General features: G+C 47.5%; 1 protein-coding gene across 4 annotated transcripts in view; it reads left to right on the top strand.

Annotated features, from left to right (window-relative positions):
- Positions 1-27,941, top strand: part of sox6 (SRY-box transcription factor 6) — a 264,750-nt gene that overhangs the window by 193,307 nt on the left and 43,502 nt on the right. For all 4 annotated transcript variants that reach the window (XM_028796093.2, XM_051923458.1, XM_028796092.2 and 1 more), the window contains exons 7-10: positions 4,380-4,459; positions 18,082-18,231; positions 18,994-19,171; positions 21,335-21,522. In XM_028796093.2, coding sequence (XP_028651926.1) covers positions 4,380-4,459; positions 18,082-18,231; positions 18,994-19,171; positions 21,335-21,522 — 596 coding nt within the window. The remainder of the gene's footprint in view (positions 1-4,379; positions 4,460-18,081; positions 18,232-18,993; positions 19,172-21,334; positions 21,523-27,941) is intronic.

Here is a 27,941-nt window from a genome sequence, read left to right as displayed (position 1 = left end):
GTACTTCCTTCCGATCCTCATTCCTTATTTCTTGAGTCGAGTTTTGTTTTCATGAAAATTTCCCCTAAAATCCTTTTGCGTGCGATTTTGCAATTTTGAAATGCGAGACTCGCTAAAATGAGTTTTTTTTAAGTACAAAGTGCTCTCTAAGGTTTGTTTCACAGCTGACACCTTTATATTCTTCATCAGCCACCCTTCAGATCTTCCATGACGGCTCCCACGTGGCACCATGTGCTGCCATCTGCCTCGTGTGCTGCGTGCTGGTCTGCACATTCACGCCGCCTCATACTGCCTACTTGAGGTCAGAGGTTACGCCACCCGTGCTCACTTTCCACAACTGCATTAGCCAATCCAAGGTGGGATCTTGTCAAGCGGCCGCATACTCCCAGCCAATGGACTTTAGCAGCACCTCTGAAGTGGTCTCTAGCCACGACCCCATTCCAAAATGAAGGTGGCAAACGGTTGTAGATGGCCAGCAGCCATAGCACCCAGGGCCATCTTAACGCATGGGCACACTTGGCAGTTACCCGGGGGCCCCACTCTAGTCTATGTTTGCTGTGACATGCTGAGTGGTTGTGTATATAGGGGTCCCAGTGCACTGCTTTGCCCGGGGGGCCTATAATGCTGTTAAGACAACCCTTATACTTCAGGAACAGGTAACCCGCCTGAAGCTAAGCAGTTTGGTCCGGCCCAGTGCTCGGATGGTAGACCAACCGATAGAGGCCAGCAGGGCGTCACGATGCCCCAGTGCAGTGACCGGTACACCATGCTGCTAAAATGGCACCATCCTTCAGGTGAGAGTTCCTGACTCGTAAAGAGCAGGGTGTACCCTGATGCCCTGGCTAAACTGCCCACCATGGCCTTTTCCATTCTGCCCCCCCAATCATCCTTTGTCTTCTGATGAGCCATCACTCTCAAGTGTTGTGAGTGAACTGGCACAATAATGGCTGCCATGGCATCATCTTGGTGGATGCCACACGTTGGCTGTGATTGTCTAAGTTGAGTCTATGGAAAAAGTGTTTGACTCTCAAATTTTCTTGCAAAAATACGCCTTACGTTTCAATTTCGTACAAATCGTATCTCGAATTTTCTTACAGAAAAGCCTTAAGTTTCCATTTTGTGCAAATCATTTTGCTCATCCCTGATAATAATAATAATAATTAAGAATTCTTGACATTTGTGTAGTTCTTTAGTTGCCACATGGTGAGAGGGGGGCCACTTCGGCCACCACTAATGTGCAGCACCCACCTGAATGATGCGACGGCAGCCATTTTGGCTCCAGAACGCTCACTTCCACATACGCTGTTAGATGGTGAAGTGGTGAGAGGCAGTTAGCCAATTAGAGTCAAGGGATGATGAGGTGGTCAGACTGACCAGACCATCAGCCAGGATAACCGATAAGTGACATCATCGATGAAGCGGCCAATAGGAACACAAAACAAATGCAGTTGACCGGATAGAGCAAGAGTGTAGCCCTGACAGGGCCGGCCAATCAGAACTGCTCGATTCAGCCGAGTTACGAGTCCCTGCGTCTCGATGCCCTTCTGCAGGTCTCTGGCCTCAGGACACCTGCGTTACGGTGTGACAGGTGTGCCGTCCCCAGTGCCAGTATTGTCGTCGTTGGCACCGCACGCAGCACGGAGGGTGTGCACCTGAGTCGGCGTTCGTTCACAGGCCCGGCGCCTTTAGGTGGTGTACGCTTACCTGTCCCAACACGCTGCACCTTCCTTTGTACAAGTGTTAGAGGAATTGTTCCTCACGCAAGCATTCCAAATCCCAAAACAAATTTGAAAAAAATTGCTACAACATGTCGACTGACTCGGTGCCAGGAGCCTCCCGCTCCCTCCATCCCTCTTCTCTTCTCTCTCCGTCTTCTTTCTCGCGCGCGTCACTCGGCATTGTTGGAAAAATTAAAGAGGTGGCGTTCTTCACTGCTGTAATTAAAAATTAAAGTGAATTTCTGCCCCTGAGTGATCATTTTGTGAGAAAAAACACAAAAAAAAAAAGTGCTTTCCCCAGTTGTTTCTTTTCTTTTTTTCGTTCTTTTCCTCCGCTCATCGACTATCGGGTGTCTGCAGAATCTGCTCACTCGCACTTTTTTTTCCCACGTATCAGACGTTTCCACGCCGCCGTCGATAAGCCCCTGGGAAATGACCATTTATAGATGAGTCCATAGCCGAGGAGCGGGAGTGCGTGCCAGCGGCATGTCGTGGAACTGCTGGCCGTTTTGGGTGGGGTGGGGTGGTGGTGGTGGTGGGGGGGGGGGGGTCTCCTATTTTCAACAAAGCATTCAGAAATGAAAATTGTACTTGTCAGCACTTCGTCAAAAAAGAGAGAGGGAGGAAAAAAAGGCAGCAGGTGAGCCGCAGAAGAGAAGATCCTCGTAAATTAAACGGCAAGCCAAAAACTATAATGAAAAAGAAGAAGAAGAAAGAAAAAGAAGTGTGTGTGTGTGTGTTTCGTTAAACTACAGGAGCATGACAGCTGTAAAGCAGTGCCAGGGGGAATTATTTGGCGAGTTTGATTTTTTAATATGTTTGACATGGAAAATGTTTTAGTACAAATAACACGCGTCCTTATTGAGTCTATTATGCAGGTTGCCTTGTGTGACGCTCCTGCATTATTCATGAATTGTTAAGAAAGGAAGACCGCCGATTTGGGAAAGGGGCTTGGCAGGACTGTGTGTGTGTGTGTGTGCGGCCTTTCAGGGCTCTGCATTTTCTGTCCAGTTGGTGGGTGACTCACGTCCATCCCCTTCCCAAAAAAAATAAAAAAAAGTGGTCTCCGGACCCAACACCCTCCACCCCTCCAAAAAAGCACTGAACGTGAAGCCCCCGTGTGCCGCTGAAGCGGCGCGGTCGCTCGCCGGTGTCGACACGCACGCTGTGCTCAATGGCTTGGCAACACGTTAAGGGTGTAATGCTGCGCACAAGATTGGAATTGACGACACGGCACCAGGCGAAGCTGCGCTAATGTGAGTTGCAGCCACTGCTGGGAAAGGGTCATGGGGTGGGGGGGTTAGGTGGGAGGTGGTAGTTCTCCTCAGTTGCCCAGTCCCCCCGCCATCAGGCTGAAAAGCCGCACTGCCGACAGGTACTGGAATTCAGCTGCGCCTAAATGCAGGGAGCGGCCGGTTAGGAGCTAAATAAGTCGCGTAATTCAAGGCCTGTTTTCCGGCGTTGGCAGTGCCAGTCTAAGGGGATGAGCAGCTCTTTAAAAAAAAAAAATAGAAAAAGAAAAGTGCCGAGCCGCACTTGTAAATGTGGAGAGAATGGAAAGGAGATAAGGTGAAGTGCTGGGGTCTTCAAAATGAGGGCTTCTGTGGGCAAATGTGGGTCTGATAATGCCCGCTGACTCCCGGGCATCTCGTTTATTTCTTTTATCTGTTTATTTGGCCGACTTACAACGTTTGATTGGCTACATTTCTATCGGAGCACAGGCTGGTGAAGCAGCTTGCTCAGGGTCTCTCACAGTGTCAGAAGTGGGATTTGACCCCACGACCTCAGGGCTTGAGATGCCAAGCCTTAACCACTGCTTATATAGAGGAAGGACCGGAAGGGGGTGGGACTTTTGGAATGTTCCGGAAAGTGAGGTCAGTGCTCACGAGGGGGTCACAGTAGTGCTATGAAAACACACCAGCCCACACGCCTCACATGCCTAACACCGGCTCCAGCGGGCACCACAGACCACACAAATGAAGCAGACCTGAGGTGAGTACATATACAGTAAATTGATTGCTGACCTCCGCTGCCCATTTTTATTCCTCTGCCCGTATGCGGCCTGCCTTGCCCAAACTTGGTAAATTAAGCTGTGTTCTTTTACGTGCCTTGACCAGCTCAGGCCATTATCTGCCTTCCCTGCTCTTTGTCACCTTTGCAAGTCAGTAGCGAGAAGCAGTGCCCCCCTTCCTCAGGAGTTGTAACTGGCCTTTCTGCTGGCACGGTGAAGGTGGCACCTAGCGTGTCGCTCACTGGCCTCCCCTTATGGGGTTCACTGGGAATGAAAGGGACGCTTTCCTTTTTTTTTGTTTTCTTGGACACCTCTCTGGCTGGACATTTTTCTTGACGGCTTACTTGGCGTGGGCACGTGTACACGCATGTTGCTTGTCTTTTGCCGGAAAGGGGCAACGGTCCAACGACGGGAAATGTAACGCACGATAAGCCGGCGTTCTGTCACTTTGCCTAGCGCCCATCTGCTAATAAAAGCGAGTTCCTAGGTAATCCTGCGCGGCTCTGCCCAGCTGAGCCTTTTGTTTGTGCAGATGTTTGGGCTGAGAGCGGCGCTGGGGGGCACAGGCAGGGGTAGCGGCCGTGTTGGCACTTGTCTGCTGCTATTCTCTGCTCATTGTCTCAACCTGCATGCATTGTTCTTCTCGACAGGTGATAACTACCCCGTGCAGTTCATTCCATCGACAATGGCAGCTGCCGCCGCGTCTGGACTCAGCCCTCTACAGCTCCAGGTATGTGCAGTAACAAAGAATGCTTGGGCCGGGAGCCAGAGCTTGAGTACAAAATTGCTAAGCAGCTGTATGCAAAATAATGGTTTGTGAGCAAAATGATTTTCCAACATCCATGCTGAAAGCTTCGTGCCGTCTCCCCGGCTGCCTTGTGCTTGGAGCCTCCTTGGCCGAATTGCTAGGACTGAACCTGAAATGGTCTTGGAAAGTGGAGTGGAGCGGCGCCGCCCTGCAGGTGGTATAAAGGAGGCCGCTGCTGATGGGGAAGGGGGCGCAGACACCTCAGTTATGTGACACAGGGCCACTGTTGTTGTCACGCACACCCAGTTTTCATAAGGCCTCGTGACCACTGGGGACAAGGCTTTCAGCCTATCAGCTGAATGGGTGCACGGAGAACGGCCATCCTGCTGCCCACAATGCCAATACAGATGCTTAAGGGTCTTCTGTGTGCGCCCATCGACCTGCCATGCCCATGCGTGAGCGGTGGGGTGGTACTGGTCATCGATGCCTTTTATAGAAAAGTGACAAGATGGTGCAGCCCCCTCCTGTGGTACACTATTGGAGTTACATGAGAAACAGCATCCTGCCCACTTAAAGCGATCCATTTGTCTCCAGGCCCCTGCCAGTCAACTCAAAGAGCTACCGAAAGCTGTTATTATGTCTTTACCTAAAGTACAAAGCCCAAATCCTCATTGGACCCCTATAAGTTAGAGCCCCCATAATGACTCAGACTTAAGCTTGTGCGTGGGTTCTCTTGTGTGCTCACATTTGAATTGTATTAGCAGTATGTCTGATAACTTCTGGGCCCCCTCAAGCTTGTGTCTGGTACCTAAATGCTGGCAGATCTCTGTACCCTCACGTAGTCGGGGGGAGTGGTGGTGGGGGGGGGATTCATACCACGGGGTTCAGTAACGACATGCCCCTCACTCGAGAGAAATGTCCACCTTGAGGAAAGTGGAAGGGGACACAGGGTTGCCAGCCACTCGGCACACCTCCGAAAAACGGCGCACGGCAGCGAGGCATCGCGCCTTCGAGAAAGAGCTGTTACAAAACAGAGCAAAGTGTTTCAAAAAGTTGCTCTTGTGTGAGTGCGAGTGCGATTCGGCCTTCAGAGCTTCATTGTCAGCATTAATGAGCCTTGGCAAGCCCCGACAGCGCGTGCAGCTGTACTTCTCAATAGCTCACAGCTTTAGCCTTTCAAATTGGAGTGAACAATGCGAGAAATGCGAGGCAGGCCAGGGTTCAAGTCCTGCCTTGTGCAGCGCGCCAGATATCCTCCTCCTCCTCCTCCTCCTCCTCTGGGGGGAGATTTGGAACGACGAGGACCGGCGCCCCCTGCAGGCGCCATCTTTACTCTTGCAGCCGGATGGCTTTAACCTTAGTGCTTGTTGGGCTGATTTTGGATTGTAAAGTAAAGCTTAGCAGTGTGTGTGTGTGTGTGTGTGTGACACGTACATGCTTCATGTGTGACAGGAAACCGACGTCTATGGATCCCCACTCTGTTGTGCTGCACGTGACGCAGCACTTTGGGGGCTCCACATTTTGAGGTTTTCCCTGTGAATGTGCTGCCCGAGAGGCCGATGCCCCCTGCAGGACAGTTTGCTGCCGCCTGAGTTTGGCTTTACCTGCGCTCTGCCTTACCAGGGTGGAAGAGCAATTCAGAAGAGCACAAGGGAATATTTACATTCAGACTGCCATTATATATATGGACCACCACTGAAAATATGAACAGCAGTAGAGGCGTTTGACGGGAGTGCCCCTGAAGTCAAACATCCCGATGAGGGATGATGGGTAATGTTGGAGACGTCCGTCTGTCCAGTAGATACATGTGAGGGAGAGTGCCATGTAGGTCGAGGTATATAATGGACCAGGCCAGTAGTGCCAGTGCCCGGGGTGTGGGCCTCTCACTGCCAAGAGCCTTGGGCAGCTTGATACCTGGGGTACAGCCTACTACAAATGTGCCATTTCTTTAGGTGGGACAATTAAATAGTATCCAGTCACTGTAGGCATAACTGAAGACATGTTAGCTGTCCTCGAGCAGCACACACAGCCCCCGTTGAACACCAGGGGTCCTGCAGCATGTATGGTCTCCATTGAAACACTAGGACCCCTCAGCACTTTCAGTTCCCTCTAAACACCAGGGTCCCCTCAGCACATACAGTGCCTTCTGAACGTCAAGAGCTCCTAGACCCCACAATGCATACAATGCCCTTTGAACACCAGTAGACCCCCACAGGTCCCTCAACACATCCAATGCCCTCTGAACTCCAAGGGCCCCCAAATCCCATAGGGTACATAGTGTTCTCCAAACAACAGTGGACACCTAGCCCTTAAAGCACATACAGGCCCCTCTGAACACTAGTGGACCCCCACGTCCCACAGCACATACAATTCCTTCTAAACCTCTAGGGCCCTCAGATCCCACAATGCATACAGAGTTCACTAAACACCAGTGGACCCCCAGGCCTCACAGCAGATACTGTTCCCTCTGAACACCAGGGTCCCCCTGGGCCCCTCAGCACCAGTGACTCCCAAGCCCTGCAGCCATTGTATTGTCCATTGCCTCCACCTCTGGCTTTGCTTTATTATGGTGACAGGTGCCTTGAGGTCACCTATTGCTGATGAAGCCCCAAGACCTCCAGGGGGCAGTCCTGACCCGAGAGGTGGCTTCAGTCTGTTGTACCTGAGGTGAGAATACTGGCAACAAGGAAGGCAGGACCAGAAGATGAGCTGTAAAAAACGTGCAGGGGGTCAAAAGGCAGAAGTCAAAATGAAAGCAAAAGCTAAATGCTGATCATTGTCAAAATAAATAAATAAATAAAACAGGCCCAATCAGTGCACAATCTCGATAGATTTCTTAAAATATCCGGAAACTTGGGCGTAGTGCGCCACCATCTTACATAATAACATGATACATCACATGACCCCCTGAGTCACATGACTGGCAACCAGCATAGCAACAGTAAACAACATGGCCTGCACATTGCAACAGCACAAAATGGCAGACCCTGCTATCCACATCATGAGACAAATTGGCAGCCTGGACAAAATAACCATAAAGACAGGAATGTATTGAAAAATTATGTCAATCTTCCAAAATGACTACGGAGTCTGAATTGTTTGGTTAAAATTCACAACACAGGCATAGTATGTGCTCAAGGTGTCCTTCCATTATCGGCCTTGGAGTCGAGTGGTGAGGCGGACCAGGGTTCAACTGGCCGGAGTGCAGAGTAAGAGCGGCTGTTATGAGCCGACATACCTTATTCAGAAGGTTGGCAGTGCCAGAGATGCCCTGCCAGGTGGACTGAACAGCCACGCCTGTGTTCAGTTGGACCCAGTGGGTTACTTATTGGCCACTTTTTTCCTCCTGTGCTGATATTTTGTTCATTTTCCTCAAATTGTTTCAGCACTTTGGTCTCCTTGGTGCTCATTCTGGGTTCACAGATGGCTTGAGAGTGCCCCCTAAAGGCCACAGCGTATACACTGCTCATGTTGTGCATGTGTATTCAGGAGCTCACTTACAGTACGTGTCTGCCACATCACAGGATCTTTTGGGATCTTTTTTGGCTTTGCCCGTGAGCGTATATTGTATTTACCGTATTTAATGTTTTATGCATAGAAGGAGCAATACGCTGCCATATCTTGGAATGCAATGGCAGTGAAGTCTGTGTACAGGCCATCCCCTTGGCCCACCGTTGCTCAATATCCCTCAGGGGCAGCTTGGTGCTGGAGGCATGAAGGCCACACAGAGCTATTTTTAGCAGGCCGGCGTAGCAGATGGTGGCAGAAACAGTTGCGTATCAAAGGGGTGAGCAGTCCAGCCATTTATTTTGATAAGACGCTTTACCCCAGGAACAGCCAGAAACTAAAACCTGGAGGCCATGGCTCCAGCGACCTCTTTAGATAAAAACACTGCCTAGCAGTAAACAACAATGCCAGGCTTCAGGAGGTGCCTATGTGGCCAAATAGAAAATGGTCGCCAAGTGCCGATGGGCCGCACCTCACCTTCTGTGTGTGTCTTTGTCATTTGAAAGGTGCTACAAAAAACTTCAGTTGGCATTACAGTGCGTGCCGTTCACATCCACGGCCAGGCAGAGAACTGCAGCATCCGTTAAAGCGGCTCCATCTTACCATCATGGGATCTGCAAAAGTGAAAGATAAGAATGGATTCTGGACCAGGCCAGTACCTGGGGGCTTCTCACTGTCAGGGGTCTCAGGGAGCATGACACTCAACTACAAATGATGACCAGTTAAAGGGGAGCCACTCACGGTAGTCACAATGCTAAATAGCTGCAGAGGTGTTATCTGTCCTTGGACCCTGCAGCACATATAGCCCCCCCCCCCAGAACACCAGAGTCCCCCAGGTTCCTCACATATACAGCGCTCTCTGAATAGCATGGGCCCCAGGACCCCTGAATACTACATACATACATACTTGTCACCTCCGGACAGCACAGGGCCCTCCAGGCCCCACAGCATATAATGTACAGCCCCCATTGAACACTATGGGACCCCAGGACCCCACAGCATATATAGAGGCCTCTCAACACTAGTAGTCCCCAGACTCCAGAATGCAAACAATACGGACTGAACCTCATGAGGACCTAAGGCCCTTCAATACAGTCAGTGCCTTCTGAATGTCAGGGACCCACAGGCCCTTCTGAAAACCAGGAGACCCCAGTTCTCACAGCACATATAGTGGCATCCATGACACCTCAATGCATATAGTGCCCCTAAATACTAGGGACCCCTAGGCCCTGCAACATATATGGTCCCCTTTGAACACCAGGGAACCACAGGACCCCACAGTACATACAATAGTAGTCCCCAGACCCCAGAATGCAAACAATACGCACTGAACTTCAGAAGATCTAAGCCCCCTCAATGCATTCAGTGAATGTCATGACTCATGAAGGCCTTTCTGAAAACCAGGGGACCCCAGGTCTCACCGCACATATAGTGTCCTCTGTGACCCCTCATTACAAACAGTACCCCTAGGCCCTGCAGCATATACGGTCCACTTTGAACATCAGGGGACCACAGGTCTCCACAGCTCATACAGTCCCCTCTGAACACTGGTGGTCCCAGGATTCCACAGTACAAACAATGCCCACTGAACATCAGAGGACCCAAGACCCCCTCAATGCATGTCGTGCCCTCAGAACATCAGGAGACCTCCGATTCCACAGCACATACAAGTCCCCTTTGAATACCAGGAGAACCCATGGGCCCCAGAGCACCTACAGGCCTGTGTGACCACCAGGGGCCCCGAGGACCAGCCCACCTACTGCAAATATAAAATCCCCCCTAAGTGACGAGCCAATCAGTGAATAGTCACCCAGCTCAAGTTTAGCCCTGAACCCCAAGCCCCCTCACACCTCCCAGCAGCCTGACATGAAGCTTAGTCTTTTTATTTTTTTTTTTTCATTCATGGATGTGCCACACACACTGCACCTCTCCGTCCCAATGACGTCACCACGTGCCACTCGATTCCTTAGACCTGAGAATTCTCTCCACTTGTTTTTTTTCTATTTTTCAAACAGATTATAATAATAATAATAATAATTCATGAAATCATTAACACCATTTGGTACAATAATTTAAAATAAGGGTGGCACAGTGGCGCAGTGGGTAGCGCTGCTGCCTTGCATTAAGGAAACCTGGGTTCGCTTCCCGGGTCCTCCCTGCGTGGAGTTTGCATGTTCTCCCCGTGTCTGCGTGGGTTTCCTCCCACAGTCCAAAGACATGCAGCTTAGGTGCATTGGTGATTCTAAATTGGCCCTAGTGTGTGCTTGGTGTGTGTTTGTGTGTGTCCTGTGGTGAGTTGGCACCCTGCCCAGGATTGGTTCCTGCCTTGTGCCCTGTGTTGGCTGGGATTGGCTCCAGCAGACCCCCGTGACCCTGTGTTCGGATTCAGCGGGTTGGAAGATGGATGGATGGATGAATTTAAAATAAAAATAGCCAATGAAATGAGAGTGTTGCTCTTCTGATGATGTTGTGTGTGTGGCTCATTGTCAGAAGTGTGAGTGAACACTGGCACAAAGTGTTAAAGGGGTCCTCGTTCACGTCAGGCAGCACAGGCCGTGCCCCCCGAGCTCCATACTGTTGTGGGTCGCCGACCTTATTTATTCACCATGGAGCGCCAGTTACGCACGTGCCAGCTTACGCCATCAACAGGGCGTGTGGCGCACATTCTGCTGCTGGAGGTGCCCCTTAAATGAATGTCTGCTGCCATTTTTGTTTTACCCCTTGTTAGGTAAGCTGCCGACTGTGGCCGCAGTGGCGGGGCTGTGTCTGCAGACCATCAGGTGTCCCGGGGGCACGTCCCTGTCATAAGTGTGTTGCGTTCAGAATCTCCTCAATGCTCAGCCATCCAGTCAGGACACCGACAGGCCTGCCATTCTTCATGTCATTCCCTCCCGATTCCACAATTTGGCCTGTCATAACAGTGGCAGCGAGGGACAGCAGAGCCTTTTATTTCATTTTTTTTTTCCCCCTTCTTTTAGAAAGTGACAAAAGGTTTTGATCAGATCGGTGAAAATTAGAGCTGCCGCTTACATTTTGGTGCCAGAGTGAGCAATTTGTCTGTCAGTAGCTGAGCACGCGTGGCCGTGTCAGTCGCAGTAATCTCCCTCCGCGTTTCCCTGACAGATTGCTGCCTTCTTCAAGTCGCCGGAGAAGATAGATTGAAACAGCATTCCAGAGTGAGTGCCCTTCTTCATTAGCGTTAGTGGAGAGCGCCGATTAAAGGCCGCGTGTCACTACAATGCCTGTACAGGGGGACGTCACTTATTAGAGTTGACATCGCTCACTTAACGGGGAAATTGTATGCTGGGACAATGAGATTAGCATGGAGGAAGAGGAAGAGTGACGTGTGGCAATTCCTGCAGGGAAGTTAGTCAAGCGTTAGTGGCACTGGTGGGTCAGGAGACAAAAATGGCAAACCTGTAGCGCCCCCTGTGTTTGAAGTGCCACCCTGATGAGACAGAGGACCAATGGATGGGAACCCAGGAGAGAAATGTCCGCTCCCCAAGACCCCATCAGATGTGGCCTTGTCTACTCAAGACTACGTTTACTAGTCCGGCAAAGTGCCAAGATGTGGCATTTCGTTTCATTTTTTTTACAGATTTATTGGGAATCTTTTACATCATTTTTAGTTGTCCAATTGGGGTTTTTGAGGATTTCCATAATTTGCTTTCATTATTGAATACGTTGAAAGTTTTCCTCGTCTTATCGCGTCGCCATTTTCTTTTCTATGTGTGACACCATTTTGTGGTCCATTGGTTTATGGCTGCCACGTGACAGCAGGAAGTGCACGATGTGTGATGTCACCGTTGTCATATTGTAAAGGTCAGCTTTCTGCACGTCCAAGATGGTGGTTTACGATTCAAGTCAAATCAGGAGCGTGCTTTCTAGTTTTTCCCCTGTAAAAGGGGAGAGAGACAAGATAAAGATTTTGGGTTGACAGTGCGACCCCCCCAATATACTGTAAAGGCAGAAAGAAATAATACTTTAAGGCAAAGTCTGAAATTAGACTATCCAAGATGGCCACACTTTCAGTTAAATACGGGCCAGGCAGGAAGAGGCGGGGCCACAGGGAGTGATGTCAGTGGCGGAGTTGTCAATCATACAGTCTGAAGAGGACAGAAAAGAAGCGGTGTTAGAATAGAGCGCCACCCTGTGGATTGCTGAGGAGTTACCACCACCAGAGCCTTAAAGGCAGGGGTGTCAAACACCAGTCCTGGTGGACTGCAGTGGCTGTAGGTTTTCATTCTAACCATCTTCTTCATTAGTGACCAGTTTTTGCTGCTAATTCACTTCTTTTGCCTCGGTTTTAATTGACGTGACTCAGGCCAAACAATAATGAGACACAAAACCACCTGTGCCCATCACACAATATCTGAAAATAAAGAAAGATGAAGGTCTCGGTTAGGTTGGTCTCTCGGGTCACCAACACATTGTGCCGACGTTCTTAATAAAAACAGAAAATCAACAGTCTGCTGTGGCAAAATGAGAGCAGCAACAAGCCATGGAATTAAATAACGGGTTTAATTAACGGCTTCTCATTAAGAGATTGGTTTGAGTGAAACTGGTTGGAGTTTGAAGCCCCGGTTAGCTGGTCATCTGTCAGCTCGTTTCACGTCTCATTTCTGTTTGGCTGCCATTTCATGAAGAAACAAATCAGTTCAGAAGACGTAATCCTTAGAAACGGGGCTATTAAAATAGAAGGAAAAGGAGTTAATAAGCCTGCGGTGGGTTGGCACCCTGCCCGGGATTGGTTCCTGCCTTGTGCCCTGTGTTGGCTGGGATTGATCCCCGTGACCCTGTGTTTGGATTCAGCGGGTTGGAAAATGGATGGATGGATGGATGGAGTTAATAAGCAGAGAAAACTGATTAGGGAAACGGTTAGAATGAAAACCTGCAGCCACTGCGGCCCACCAGGACTCCCCGGGCTGCGCCCTTTATTACAAATTTCTCATTCCTGTTTCTTACACTACAACGGGGTTGTGTGTTTTCTTCACCTGTTTTTGATTTTTTGGCTAATTTATTTCTGACTCCATTTCAGCCCTGTTATAATTTTGCAGTAATCGTCATTTTTTTTAACAAGTTTGTTTGTTTTTTTTTAATACCCTAAACTCCGATTTTACTGTCACTTTGTGGTAGTAAAGGCTTGGCTTTGGTGCCATAAATGTATTTGGGCTCTTAATTTGTTGTTCATTTGTGCTCCTGTCGTTAGAGAGCGCCCCGTGTTGTTGGCGGGGTGTCCTCGGAGGTCATTACGTGTGACGGTTTTAAGGGGGTCATTGAAAAGTTCACTTCCTTCCACAAACCTTCGGCTGTCAACCTTTTTGGATTTCAACTCCATTTTCTCAAAAAGCATTTTCTAGTTCCGTAGTCTGCGGTGGTCTGGCACCATGCCCGGCGTTTGTTTCCTGCCTTGCGCCCTGCGTTGGCTGGGATTGGCTCCGGCAGACCCCCGTGACCCTGTAGTTAGGATATAGCGGGTTGGATAATGAATGGATGGATAGTTCCGTAGTGGATCTGATCTGAGATGTCTTTGCACATCATGGTGTGTCTCAAGTAAAGATACCCGTCAACTGAAAATAAATTACATTTACTTAAATTACGTAAAAATCCTCTTGCATGATTAATTCATTTAATTACATAAGTAAAATGTTACTGTTCTGCTAGAGAGTTGGCACACCCAACTCCTCCCCCCCACTGATTGGCCATAGGGAGGGTGTTTGGGTGTCGCTGTCCTTTCAACAGACCCCATGTAAGCTGAGCCCCCAAACAGAAGCTCAACACCTTTATCCATCCATCCATCCATTTTCCAACCCGCTGAATCCGAACACAGGGTCACGGGGGTCTGCTGGAGCCAATCCCAGCCAACACAGGGCACAAGGCAGGAACCAATCCCGGGCAGGGTGCCAACCCACCGCAGGACACACAAACTATTTCCGGGTCAATTCCGGAAATTTCTCTTAGAACTCTTTAACTTTTGCTGCATATTCCACTTTGCTCATCACTACTCAACAGCAATGGCGGTCCGAAAGGAAAGCTAAGGTGTCCCCCAGGTCAGCCCTTATCTGTCTAGTACACAAATTCCTAGGCTCACCCGTTCACTGATCGGCCAATCAGGTGGCAGTAGCAGAGCAGTGCTTAGAGGTCCAGCAAATCCGAGTCTGGAGCTTCAGTTCATGTTGACCTCAAACCCCGGAATAAGGTAAGATGTGACCTCATTGGTTTCCACCGTGGTGTGATTGTTAGCTGCTGATCCCCTTGGATCCAGCGAGTGGCAGTTCTGTGGAGATGAGAGAGCCCAGAGGAGAATGGCGGCAGTAACTCCGATCAGCACTCGGCACAACTGTGGTGAGGTGTAAAGCACCTGAGAACGCACAACACCCTGAACCTCAAGGAGGATGAGCTACAACAGCAGAAGACCACGTCGGGTTCGGCTCCTGTCAGCCGAGGCTGCAGTGGGCTCAGGGTCACCAAACCTGGGCAGTTGAAGACTTGAATAACACGACCTGGTCTGATGAATCTCGATTTTCTGCCGGGGCCTATAGATGGTTGGCACCAACAGCAAGAATCCAAGCACCCAACTTGCCTTGTGCCAACGGTCAAGGCTGGTGGTAGTCTAATGATGTGAAGACTGTTTTCTTGGCACACTTTGTACCCATTAATACCCGTAATGATATGCATCATTACCCGAATGCCATGTATTTGAGTTTTGTTGCTGACCACTGCCTCAATTTACCCATCTTCTTCTAAGGCCTACATCCAACATGCCAATGCGCCATATCACAAAGGCGAAAGTCATCTCATGAACACGACGATCAGTTCAGCGTTCATCAGTGGCATTCCGAGTCACCGGATCAGAATCCTGCAGAGTACCTTTGAGATGTGGGAGGAATGGGACATTCAGGGCATGAAACATCTTCAGAAATGACGTGATGCAGTTCGTGTCAACATGGAGCAGAACCTCGGAGGAATGTTTCCGACATCTTGTGAAATCCATGCCATGAAAAATTGAGAGCAAAAGGAGGTCCTACCCAGAATTAGCGTCATATTTTTAAGAATTTGCTCAGCGAGTGCATACATACAGTATATGAGTCATTTTCTGTCCTTCTGCTGATCGTATTCAGCTTAGATGTTTGCAGTACGCCATCTGTTGGAATCCATCCATCCATTTTCCAACCCACTGAATCTGAACACGGGGGTCTGCAGAAGCCAATCCCAGCCAACACAGGGCGCAAGGCAGGAACCAATCCTGGGAAGGACACAACCCACCACAGGGCACATACACCCACACACCAAGCACACACTAGGGCCAATTTAGAATTGCCAATCCACCTAACCTGCATGTCTTTGGACTGTGGGAGGAAACCCACGCAGACACGGGAAGAACATGCAAACTCCATGCAGGGAGGACCCGGGAAGGCAACCTAGGTCTCCTTACTGCGATGCAGCAGCGCTACCCACTGCGCCACCATGCCACCCATCTGTTGGAATGTATTTTGTAATTCAAGTGGAAATCAAATGCATTGAATTTTGCATTCCAACAGATGGTGCACTGCTGTTGACAATCTGATAGAAAGTGCAGTATAACTGAGGGAACAGACAAACAGAAACTGTAACTCTTTAAAAGAAAACTTAAATACAGGAAATGTATCTGAGTACATTTAATATTCTGGTGGTCTGCCCTCATTAATGCAGCAAAATGAAAATTATGTAATTAAACTACAAATTCCATTAACAGCAATAAAGAAGGCATACTGGCCTTCCAGGTCCTGACTGTGAGACCCCATTGGTCGGACCATCAGTGTGTTGGCAGTAAGTGGGCTCTAATGGGGTTGGCACTTCCTCTGTTTAAAGGTTGACTTTATTATTTTATAGTCTCGATTGTGTGCACCTTCTGTTGGAATGAAAAATGCTTTACATTTTGTTAGCACACATGACAGACACCTTGAAACGGGTGTGTCAAGAGTGACGCCCTCTAGTGAGCGTGTGGCGACTGACGTCGTGGGTTTTGCAGCCTGCAGTTCCTGCGTATCCTCCAATGGTGCTTCTCTTATTTATTTTCAAGTGCTGCCTCCTGTAGTCCACGTTGTTATCGCAGACCGTGACAGCTACTAAGAAAACTTTTCAAGGCTTTGCCTTTGTCTCCTTGAGCCTACCACCGCAGTTCTGACCTCCACTGTATCTACAGACTTTCCTCACGGTGGTCTTAAGGTCCTCGTGTTTGTCCCCTGTGATGCTGAACACACTCCTTCCCCACTCCGTGTCGTTCGGTCCTGTGCTGTACGTTTCGCTTAATTCATTCTTTTCAATATAAAGTGCTGCAGGCCCTCACTTGATCCTTACAAGGACCACGGAGCAGTGCTTCCTGTGCCATCTTGCAAGCTTCTATAATGGCAGCAGATGTTTGAGCATACTGGCGAGTCTGGCCGCGGCGCAGCACATCGGGACGCCCGTGTCTCGGCTGACATCTGCATGCCGCCGGGTCAGATCTCCCTCCGCAGGCCAGGCGCTCTCAGTAGCTGTGTGGCCGGCTGTGTGCCTCTGTCCCAGTGCTCAGGGCGCAGCTGGCGCAGCAGCAGCAACAGAAGTCATTGATGCATGAAGTGGTGGCGGGGGGGGCACTATGAGCCAGCAGTAGAAGAGACAAAGTAAAGTAGGTTTTGGGAAAGAAGAAAAGACCTGGCAGAAGAACGAGGGTAATGGACTGTGGGCCCTTTCTTGACCCCCCCTAAGGGCCCCTGGGCACATTCGTCTCAGGGCCCCTGCCAGTCAACTCAAACAGTTGCCCAATGCTTTTATTTTTTATTATCTGTGTTTACTCAGAAGTGAAAGTCCAAGTACTCATTGAGTCCATGGCCAGGAGAACCTCAAAGTTAGGACCTTCATAATCACTCAAACGTGGCATCATTTGGGCACATTTTAATTGAATTACTGATATGTTATAAATGCATTAAACATGGGTGAGGAACTCTGAAAACTTCTGGGCCTTGCTCTGGTCCTGAGGGCAGCGGGTCAGTGTGCCCGACATCTAATCTGTCCATAGACAACACATGCACACACACCTTGAGGGTTTGCTGTTAGGTGGCACAAGGATGACGGGCTCAGTGTTCTGGCACCTCCCAGGATGTTCCTCCTGAGCTCAATGTGGGCAACTCCACTAGATGGCACTACTGTTTACATGCCCCGTGCCGGTACTGTAGGACTCGTCCATCTCCCCGAAGAACGATCAAGGAGCTGGTGGAAAATCCACAACTGACCTGGGCACCAGCTGGAGAGAGAGAGTGGCAAAGCCAGAAGACGGCCATACAAGGAGCTTAGCTAGTTCATTCTGCCAGCTTTGCCTCATGACAGTGAGGATGAGGAGGGCACTTTCTAATGAACCCAACACAGAATCCACACAGAAGGACCCGGAAGGTGAGCTCAGGTGGGGGTTTAGTTTACTTAAACTATGTAGCGCCTTTTGCAGGATACCCTCTGTTAGTGTCTGCCAGTCTCTCTCTTCTCCTGGTGGCCATGTCCTGGTAGTGGGGGGTATCTTGGGCATTTACTTTCTTATTTCAAATGGCTCCTTTTGATCAGCCTCTATGGTGAAGAGCTTTCCTAGTCTTATAGCGCCTTTCACAGTCAGCATCAGCTCGGCTCTCTTCAAGCTGTCTACTTGTGCCCAGTGCGGTGGCATCTCTTATTAGTAATTCAAATGGCCAGCAATTTGAGTCCCATCACGCAGGGGCCTTGTGGCACTTGCTGTGTGCCCATCTGGGTGTCACCCTCATGATAGGCCGTTCTGTCCTGTCAACATGCCGTACCCAAACCAGTCTGTGCTGGATGAGAAACAGGTCACTCAGTTTGCCTGCAAGTGGCTTCCTTGGACACAATGGATGACTGTCATGCTGTGGTGGTGATGTGGCAGTGAGTGACACATTTCCCACGCATTGTAAAGAAAATCATTTGTGCCACCAGGCTTAGAATGATCTGTTCATTCTTCAAAAGAATTGGGGTGGGAAAGAGGGTGGGTAAAGGCCTCCCATGGGTATTGTGCCATCTTTCTCCCTGGTGCCATTGCATGTCTGTCTCTTTCACCTGTGCCATCTTATTTGCAGCAACTCTACGCCGCCCAGCTGGCCAGCATGCAGGTGTCTCCCGGTGCCAAGATGCCTTCTTTACCCCAGCCTCCTAATCCTGCTGCCCCAAGTTCGCCTACTGGCCTGAAGAGCGAGAAGCGTGGCGCCAGCCCCGTCACTCAAGTCAAGGTACTGTAGGTCGTCGTCATTTACTGTCTCTGTGTTTGCATCACTCGGCCCACCTCAGTAAAAGTCTTCTACCCGCCTTGCCCCTTGGAGTCGGCCATGTAGGATCAGCGCTTTGCTGCCCGCCGCCACCTGCCATGCTGTCACTTGAGACTCTGGATTTGATGCTTTCTCTTTGGGTGAGCATTGCCAGAAGTCTGCCCCCTAGTGTTGGTTTTGTGCCATTGCCTTTTGCTCATTGCAGGAAGCTTCTTAGCTAAGTGAGCAATCAGTGGAATGTTTTGTCTCGTCACCCTGTTTCCTGTCCGTATTGTGACAGTGTTGTCCTGGAAGGCGCTATAAAGTACCTACTTCACCAGCATGGCCAGGCCGGGGTATCTACACGGCCCGTGAGGTGAAGTCTGGCAGGAGCTGCGCCTCGAGACAGCCAGCCAACCTTCTGCCTGACAGCCCAGGGTACCATCGATTATGGCAGAAACAGCTTCATTAAACAATGACGTTTGTGACGTCCACGGGAGCGGGACAAGTGGCTCCTTCCTTCAGGGAGATTGATAATGATGAAGTTTACATTCCACGCTCAGACACTTGAGCCACTCTAAACACTCGGTGTAAACCTTTAAATCACCTCCCTGGAGAGCGGCCTGTTGCTGCTGATGCCGACGCTGCCTCTCGTCAGGCCGTGGGGAGGGTGAGGGGACGTGTGTGTGGGGGGGGTGATGGAGGTCTGGGTTCGCCATTGGACTAACTTCTTCTTTATTCCTGCAGGACGAGGCCACGCAGCCCCTCAACTTGTCAGCACGACCCAAGACCGCCGAGCCAGTCAAGTCGCCCACCTCCCCCACGCCGAGCCTCTTCCCCATCAGTAAAAGCAGCCCAGTTAACCTGCCAATCAAGAGTGGCATCCACAGCCCTGTGGGCACTGGCTTGGGAAGAGGATCTCTGGGTAAGTGGATGCCAGGGCTCTTGAGGGTTTGCTTTGCAGAAGAGTCGTCTATGGAAGGCGGGCTTCAATTGGTCAATCGTTGAATTGAATTAAAAATCGGGGTCCAGGGGCCAAAAATGTAGGGCACCTCTGGCATAAAGTAGATGCATGTGTCACCATGTAGGTGGTGAAAGGCACTGTATACAGCCTGAGTGAGCAGAGTGACGTGTATTGTCACGTGTAGTGAGCACAATGAAATTCTTACCTGCGTGTCTTCTCAGAACAGGTGACAAAGTGACAATATGAACAAAGACAGACGCACACGAGACAAAGACACAGTATGACACGTACAGCTAAGCAATCCATACAAGTTCTGCGTGTTCCAAAGTGTCTTCCAACAGCAGCACAGTAAATGACAGTATGCCCCAAAGTCTAGAAGTCTCCGCCAGTAAGGGGGGTTGAGGGTTCACCTCATTCAGCTCAGAGCCATAGCTGCTTGTCATTCTCCACCACCATGCTGCACCAGCCTCTCCCCGATGGCGCACACCGGGCTTCATCTGCTCATCGGCCTTCTAGCTTTGGGGTGGCCCACAGACTTCTTCTGACAATTTAGAGGGGATGGGGGGGGGTGGGCTAGCATCTACATCTGTCTATCACTGTATAGTGCCTCTCTCTAACTATGGAGAGCAACAAAATGATTGTCTCTACCAATGTATTTCTATGTAGAGCCCTATCATTCTAATCTATAACTCTCTCTATCTTATTATTCTCTATCTTCTTTGTTTTAGTATTGTGATAAAGTACATCTCTATCATATAGTGCCTTTCACATCTATCTATCTTATCTATTATATAGTGCCTTACATCTGTCTATCGATTTTCTCTTTCTCTGACTATGTATAATTACAAAGTGATTGTCATTGCCTATTTTCCCTTCTCAACTTTAACTATTTAATGCTTATCCCTTCCATTTTTCTATTACTATATAGTGTCTTTCTCATCTAATGCATCACTTTATAGTGCCTTTATCACTCTCCCTCTCTGTCTATCTGTTATTTAGTGTCTTTCCTGTTGGTCTGTCTGTCTGTCTGACCATCTGTCTGTTACATTTGGCTTTTCCTTGTCTGTCACTCTGCCCTTCTGTCATTGGGTGATTTTTGTTTTCTTGCCGCCAGTATGTGAATTTCCCCTTGGGATTAATAAAGTATCTATCTATCTATCTATCTATCTATCTATCTATCTATCTATCTATCTATCTATCTATCTATCTATCTATCTATCTATCTATCATATAGTGCCTTACACATCTATCTATCTATTTATCTTTGTATTATATAGTGCCTTTCACTCTATCTATCTATCTATCTATCTATCTATCTATCTATCTATCTATCTATCTATCTATCATATAGTGCCTTACACATCTATCTATCTATCTATCTATCTATCTATCTATCTATCTATCTATCTGTTCTATAGTGCCTTTCATCTATCTATCTATCTATCTATCTATCTATCTATCTATCTATCTATCTATCTATTATATAGTAACTTTTATCTATCTATCTATCTATCTATCTATCTATCTATCTATCTATCTATCTATCTATTCCAGGTCTTTCCGCCCTTGCGGCCCCCCATTTCACGCTCCTTCTCTGCTGCTCCCCCTGCTGGTCAGTGCTGGTCAGTGCAGGTCTGAATGTTGTGTTCTGTTCGTGTGTCGTGTCGGTTTATTCGGTTGGGTTTTTGATTTGTCACATTTTATTTGTTTATGGCACACAGTTTTCATGGTTTTTTTTTCTTCATTTGTATGTTGCTTTGGTTGCTCTGCCCCTTTGTTAATCTTCCATCCCTATTTTATGTCGCTATCCTATATCCTTTTAGGTTTTATATTTCCTTTATAGTTGTGACGTGTTGGTGGTTTGCTCTTGCGCTCCTCAATGACTGTGAGGTTATCCACGTGTCTCGCTGTTTATGCTCCCTTTACGTTGTTTTTATGTAGTTGTAGACATCGCCACACGTGCCTGCGTGTGTGCTCTGTTTCAGTAGAATTCTGATGGCCTTTCCATTTCAGGCAGGGGAGAGTCGCGTCAGGTGTGGTGGTCAGGAGACACGATCGGGGTGGGCTGGAGGCGGACGTGGTGCGCTCTTCTCCTCCACACATTTACGCTTCTTTCTCTTGCAGACATCTTGTCCAGTCTCAACTCAACGGCCCTCTTCGGGGATCAGGACGCGGTGATGAAAGCCATCCAGGAGGCTCGAAAAATGAGGGAGCAGATCCAGCGGGAGCAGATGCAGCATCACCAGCAGGTAGTGGAGGGCAAGCTGGCGTCTCTCGTTCCCATGGGGCTTAACAACTGCAGGAGTGACAAGGTAAGCTGCTGAGTACTGAGGGGTCACTCATGGTGTAAAACGCAGCATCCCACCTGACTATCACCTAATCTGCATGTACCCCATGACAGACGGGAGCAGATGGCCGTACTCAAGCAACTCCTTGTCTCTCACTTATTGTGGTCCTCTGTCACTTTTCTTGTGTTCTCTTTTCTAAACTTTGCCTTTCTCAAGATGCTCTTGGAGGAGGTGAGGCATCTCAATGATAATTGACACCTCATGGTCACCATAGGTATCACTGGGTGGTGTGGTGGAGTTTAATGTTTGAACCCCCAAAATATATTTTATGTCAGTTCCAATTGAATTATGATATGTGCAGTTTGTCACCTCCCAGCCCCAAAATAATTCCTAGACCCCAACCCAACCCCCCCCCCGGTGGTGACACAATCAAAACTGAAGGAATAGAAGACTACCATTAATGAGGATGAATAAGCAGAGAATGGAGGAGACGCTGCTTAGACTTCCCGTGGTGCCCCCCCACAGGACCACACTTAGTGCCTTCCGGAGTCCTGTGTACTGGCCCAGAATTCTTCTGTAAGCCCGTGCCATCTGTTACACCCCCTGATAATCTATGGCGTGTGCTCAATGCGTACAGAACGCCGCCAACACAAAGACAAGGTGATCTGTGTAGACCCGCCATAGCAGTTGGACCGACAGCACGGGAGGGGAGGAGCCTCAAAAGGGAGTGTCAGCCGATCTGCCCCGCCCCCTCCGTCTTTTGAACCTTGACTTGTAATTTAAACACGGGTGCACATTGGCGGTGCAGTGTCACCAGCAACAATGAAAGTGTCACGTCGGCAGAGCGGTCACACAGCAGCCATCGTAGTTTTCAAACAGTATTTTGGGATAGAGCTCGTTACTGGGGACTTTGTTTTGTTTGCTTAATAATTGAACAGAGTTTAATAATTACAAAAGGCGTGAATATTCTGCGTATAGCGTGTAAGATAAATACGCCGTCTGTTAGGGTAGGCATACGTTGGATCACATAATAGAAACAATCATATTAAGAGGGTGCTATAATAAAATGTCAAATAACGGACTTTATAATTCCAGATTTTAGTCGTGAGTATGTTAGGACTGAAAGTGAAGGTCAAGTTTCTCTGGGGTAGTCACAACAGCTACGCTTCATCCGAAATATCAGTGCCACTTACACACGTGGTGGTCTCTTACACTTCAGCTGTCTGGTGGGTTATCAGCCTGGTGTTCTCTGTATATGCCACATGATCAACAGCAATGTGAGGCTCACGAGTTCCGTGTCCCAACCAGAATTTAAGTTGATCTCCAGACTTTAGAATCCCAACTAGCAGACCACCTAGTTGAGCGTATTATCCGACAAAAGTGTTTGGGCCAGCAGAGCCAGTGCTTGAGCAGATTTCCTGACTTCAGTACCCTTACCAGCAGGCCCACCAGTCAAAGTGGATTTGTAAACTTCCGTATTTTAACCAGCTGACCCAGCAATTGAGCAGATTTTCCAGTTTCAGTATCCCGGTCAGCTGGCCCACCAGTCAAGCAGATTTGCAAGTTCAGTATCCCAACCAGCCTTCCCAGCAGTAGAGCTGATTTCCTGACTTTCAGTATCCTGGATAATAAGCCCATCAGTTGCTTGGATTTCCCAACTTCAGTGTCCCAACCAGCAGGCCCACCAGTCAAAGTGGATTTCCCAACTTCAGTGTCCCAACCGACCAACCCAGCAGTTGAGCAGATTTTCCATCTTCAGTATCCCGACCAGCTGGCTCACCACTCAGGCAGATCACTCAATTTAAGTATCCTGACCGGCAGACCCAGCAGTAAGGCCGATCTCCCAGTCTCAGTGTCCCAATTAACAGTCCCACAAATCGAGCAGATTTCCTGTCTTCAGTACCCCTACCAGCAGACCCAGCATTTAAGCAGATCTCTCGATTTTAGTATGCCGACCAGCAGACCAAGTAGTTACGTATGCATATCCTCTGACATAAGAATTCCAGCCAGCAGTCCCAGGAGTTGAGCAGATTTCCCAACTGTCAGTATCCCAATCAACAGGCCTAGCAGGGGAGAGGAACAACCAACTTCAGTATTCCCATTAGCAGTCCACCCAGTCAAGTGGATTTCCCAACTTCAGTATCCCAGGCAGCAACGTTATCAGTCAAGTGGAGTTTGCAATTTTAATATCCCAACCAGCTGACCCAGTCGTCAGGAGGATTTCCCCAACTTCAGTATCTCGAGCAGCAGGCCCACCAATCAAGTGTATCCATCGATTTGAGTATCCTGACCAGCAGACCCAGTAATCGAGTGGATCTCTCAACTTGGGAGTGAAAGTGAAGGTCAAGTTTCCCTTGGATAGTTTTAAATCCGATATATCAGTACCCCTTACGCATTTTTCCCACTCCAGCTCTCTGGGGGTTTGCCAGTCTGGTGTTCCCTTTATATAGAAGAGTCGCCACCTGCTGAATAAGCAAATGCATCCAGTTAAGCTGGTCTCCCAAGTTCAGTGTCCCAACTAGGAGACCCACAATTCGAGCAGATTTCCTGACTTCAGTATCCCACCCAGCTGACTCCCTAGTCCAGCAGATCACGTGACTTCAGTATGCCAACCAGCTGACCCATCAGTGGACCAGATCTCCATACTTCAGGCTCCCACGTGAGCAGGGTGCCTTTTGGACTTGTAGGTCGTGAAAGAGCCACCATATCCCAATAAACACAGGTGTGCCAGGAGAGCTATTGCCCTTTCCATGCCAGCTGCAGCACCTTGCCACTGGGGTCACTTTCTTTGTGAGTAATTGTTCCAAAAGAAGCCAGAGGAGATACATTTGTCAAGTCAGTGGAGAAGCAGGATGCCGATGCAGCTCAGCGGCTCTAAAGGTGGAGCCTTCACTTGGGTCACTTTCACAATATTAATATTTCAGGAATACAGCTTACCTGACATAAATAGTGTGCTCTTTAACAGCGCACAGCGTCGGCAAGTTTATCACAGTGAAAGCTCCCATGAAGCCCTTGTAAAGGTAAGTGAGATGGGATGAAGGACTGGATATTAAATATTGATTTATCTGAGCCACGGCAGAGCACTGCTGAGTGTTACTGCTTACCACACCAATCAATTACTCCAGCCGGGCACAGCAAAGACAACAAGCTGGTGGCATGTTGATCGTCCATCTCTGGGCCTCACCAAGCTACAGCCCTTTGTACGGCTTGATTGTCCATGAGATCTAAAGACGGAAAGTCCCATCATATATGGATGAACTACAAGCAAAGCAAGAGGATGAGTGTCAAACATCAGCAGATGTTGGGCACCACGTTTTACCCAGTTACCAAGTTGTGAAGCTGAAGATCTGTAACAGGAGTCCACCTGGCCCATCCACTGCAGGTCCACCGACCCGCAAAGAAGAAGCTGATGACCCCATCACAGCTCTACATTCATACACTTGCAACAATTCCTCGCCCTTCGCTGGCATTTGTTGTGAACTCTGCTGTTCACGGGGCAGCCATGCCAAGTCCTGCTGCTGGGAACTTGTTTGTTGGATTCACCCCCATAGTCTTATCATTATGGCGCCTGAGAGTGGTGGTGTGTCGCATGTTGGCTGGACAAGCGAGTAAGAATTCCACGGGAATCTGCACATGGGTCAATACAACGATTACTGCTAGTGATCTGTTTATATAGTGCCATTCACATCTGCCTGTTTACAAGAGCATACCTTACCTAACTATAGCCAGTTTCCTGCCCATCTGTCTAAACAGTGCAACCATCCATCTGTCTTCTTAACCCACTGATTCAGGGCAAGGCCACAGGGCAGCTAATCTGTCCCAGCAATCATCGGGCACAAGGCAGAAACAACACCAGAACAGGGTGCCAGTCCATTTCAGGGTGAACACCCACACATCGCCAGTCCACTAAACCACCATGTCTTTGGACTGCGGGAGGAAACCCACGTGGGCATTGGCAGGACTTGCAACTCCTGTCTCCTTACTGTGAGGCAGCAGGGGTACAACTGTGCCAACATGCTGCCCCTAAATAGTTCTTTATATATTATATTATATATCGCCTTTCATCTATCTATCTATCTATCTATCTATCTATCTATCTATCTATCTATCTATCTATCTATCTATAGTGCCTGTCATATCTATCTATCTATCTATCTATCTATCTATCTATCTATCTATCTATCTATCTATCTATTACAGTATATAGTGCCTTTCATCTATCTATCTATCTATCTATCTATTATATAGTGCCTTTCATCTATCTATCTATCTATAGTGCCTGTCATATCTATCTATCTATTTATCTATCTATTACAGTATATAGTGCCTTTCATCTATCTATCTATCTATCTATCTGTCATATAGTGCCTCTATCTATCTATCTATTATATAGTGCCTTTCATCTATCTATCTATCTATCTATCTATCTATTATATAGTGCCTTTCACTCTATCTATCTATCTATCTATCTGTCATATAGTGCCTTTCACATCTATCTATCTATCTATCTATCTATCTATCTATCTATCTGTCATATAGTGCCTTTCACATCTATCTATCTATCTATCTGTCATATAGTGCCTTTCACATCTATCTATCTATCTATCTATCTATCTATCTATCTGTCGTATAGTGCCTTTCATATCTATCTATCTATCTATTATATAGTGCCTTTCACTCTATCTATCTATCTATCTATCTATTATATAGTGCCTTTCATCTATCTATCTATCTATCTATCTATCTATCTATCTGTCATATAGTGCCTTTCACATCTATCTGTCTATCTATCTATCTATCTATCTATCTGTCATATAGTGCCTTTCACATCTATCTATCTATCTATCTATCTATCTATCTATCTATCTATTACAGTTTATAGTGCCTTTCATCTATCTATCTATCTATCTATTATATAGTGCCTTTCATCTATCTATCTATCTATCTATCATTCTATCTATCTATCTGTCATATAGTGCCTTTCACTCTATCTATCTATCTATCTATCTATCTATCTATCTATTATATAGTGCCTTTCATCTATCTATCTATCTATCTATTATATAGTGCCTTTCACTCTATCTATCTATCTATCTATCTATCTATTATATAGTGCCTTTCATCTATCTATCTATCTATCTATCTGTCATATAGTGCCTTTCACATCTATCTATCTATCTATCTGTCATATAGTGCCTTTCACATCTATCTATCTATCTATCTATCTATCTATCTATCTATCTATCTGTCGTATAGTGCCTTTCATATCTATCTATCTATCTATCTGTCTTATAGTGCCTTTCACATCTATCTATCTATCTATCTGTCGTATAGTGCCTTTCATATCTATCTATCTATCTATCTATCTATTATATAGTGCCTTTCACTCTATCTATCTATCTATCTATTATATAGTGCCTTTCATCTATCTATCTATCTATCTATCTGTCATATAGTGCCTTTCACATCTATCTATCTATCTATCTATCTATCTATCTATCTATCTATCTATCTGTCATATAGTGCCTTTCACATCTATCTATCTATCTATCTATCTATCTATCTATCTATCTATCTATCTATCTGTCATATAGTGCCTTTCACATCTATCTATCTATCTATCTATCTATCTATCTATCTATCTATCTATCTATCTATCTGTCATATAGTGCCTTTCACATCTATCTATCTATCTATCTATCTATCTATCTATCTATCTATCTATCTATCTATCTATGTATCTATCTATCTATCTATCTATCTCTATCTATCTATCTATTTATTATATAGTGCCTTTCACTCTATCTATCTATCTATCTATCTATCTATCTATCTATCTATCTATCTATCTATCTATTATATAGTGCCTTTCATCTATCTATCTATCTATCTATCTATCTATCTATCTATCTATCTATCTATCTATCTATCTATCTATCTATTATATAGTGCCTTTCATCTATCTATCTATCTATCTATCTATCTATCTATCTATCTATCTATCTATCTATCTATCTATCTATCTATCTATCTGTCCATCCCCTCTTGTATAATTGGCACTGGGGAGTAGTGACGGGTGGCACGTTGGTCAGACATTGACTTGGCCCCATTGGCACTGCAGTGCCTCACCGTGTTCTCTCATGGGCAGGCAGCCTCAGACTGGTGCGTATTTATTTTTCCAGCATTGCTATTATGAACAATGGGCCTACATTGACAGTTGTTGTTCTAACAAAATGAAAAAGTAAATGAAAGTGGAGTGGTGAGCCTTAAATCTAACAAGGTTAAAAGTTTAAAATGCCCAACTAAACGTGAATAAAGCGTAACCCAATGACTTTGTTAAAAATTCATACGAGGTTCTGTCTCCCTCCATTACGTTTGTTAAGTTGTATGCTTTGAATGAGGCCGATCAGCCGAGGGCTCATCTTCATCCAGACTAGCGTCCT

The sequence above is a fragment of the Erpetoichthys calabaricus genome, chromosome 2 (assembly GCF_900747795.2).
Source record: "Erpetoichthys calabaricus chromosome 2, fErpCal1.3, whole genome shotgun sequence".
Lineage (NCBI taxonomy): Eukaryota > Metazoa > Chordata > Cladistia > Polypteriformes > Polypteridae > Erpetoichthys > Erpetoichthys calabaricus.
The sequence above is the reverse complement of the archived record's forward strand: the minus strand, read 5'-3'. Positions and strand labels throughout refer to the sequence as shown.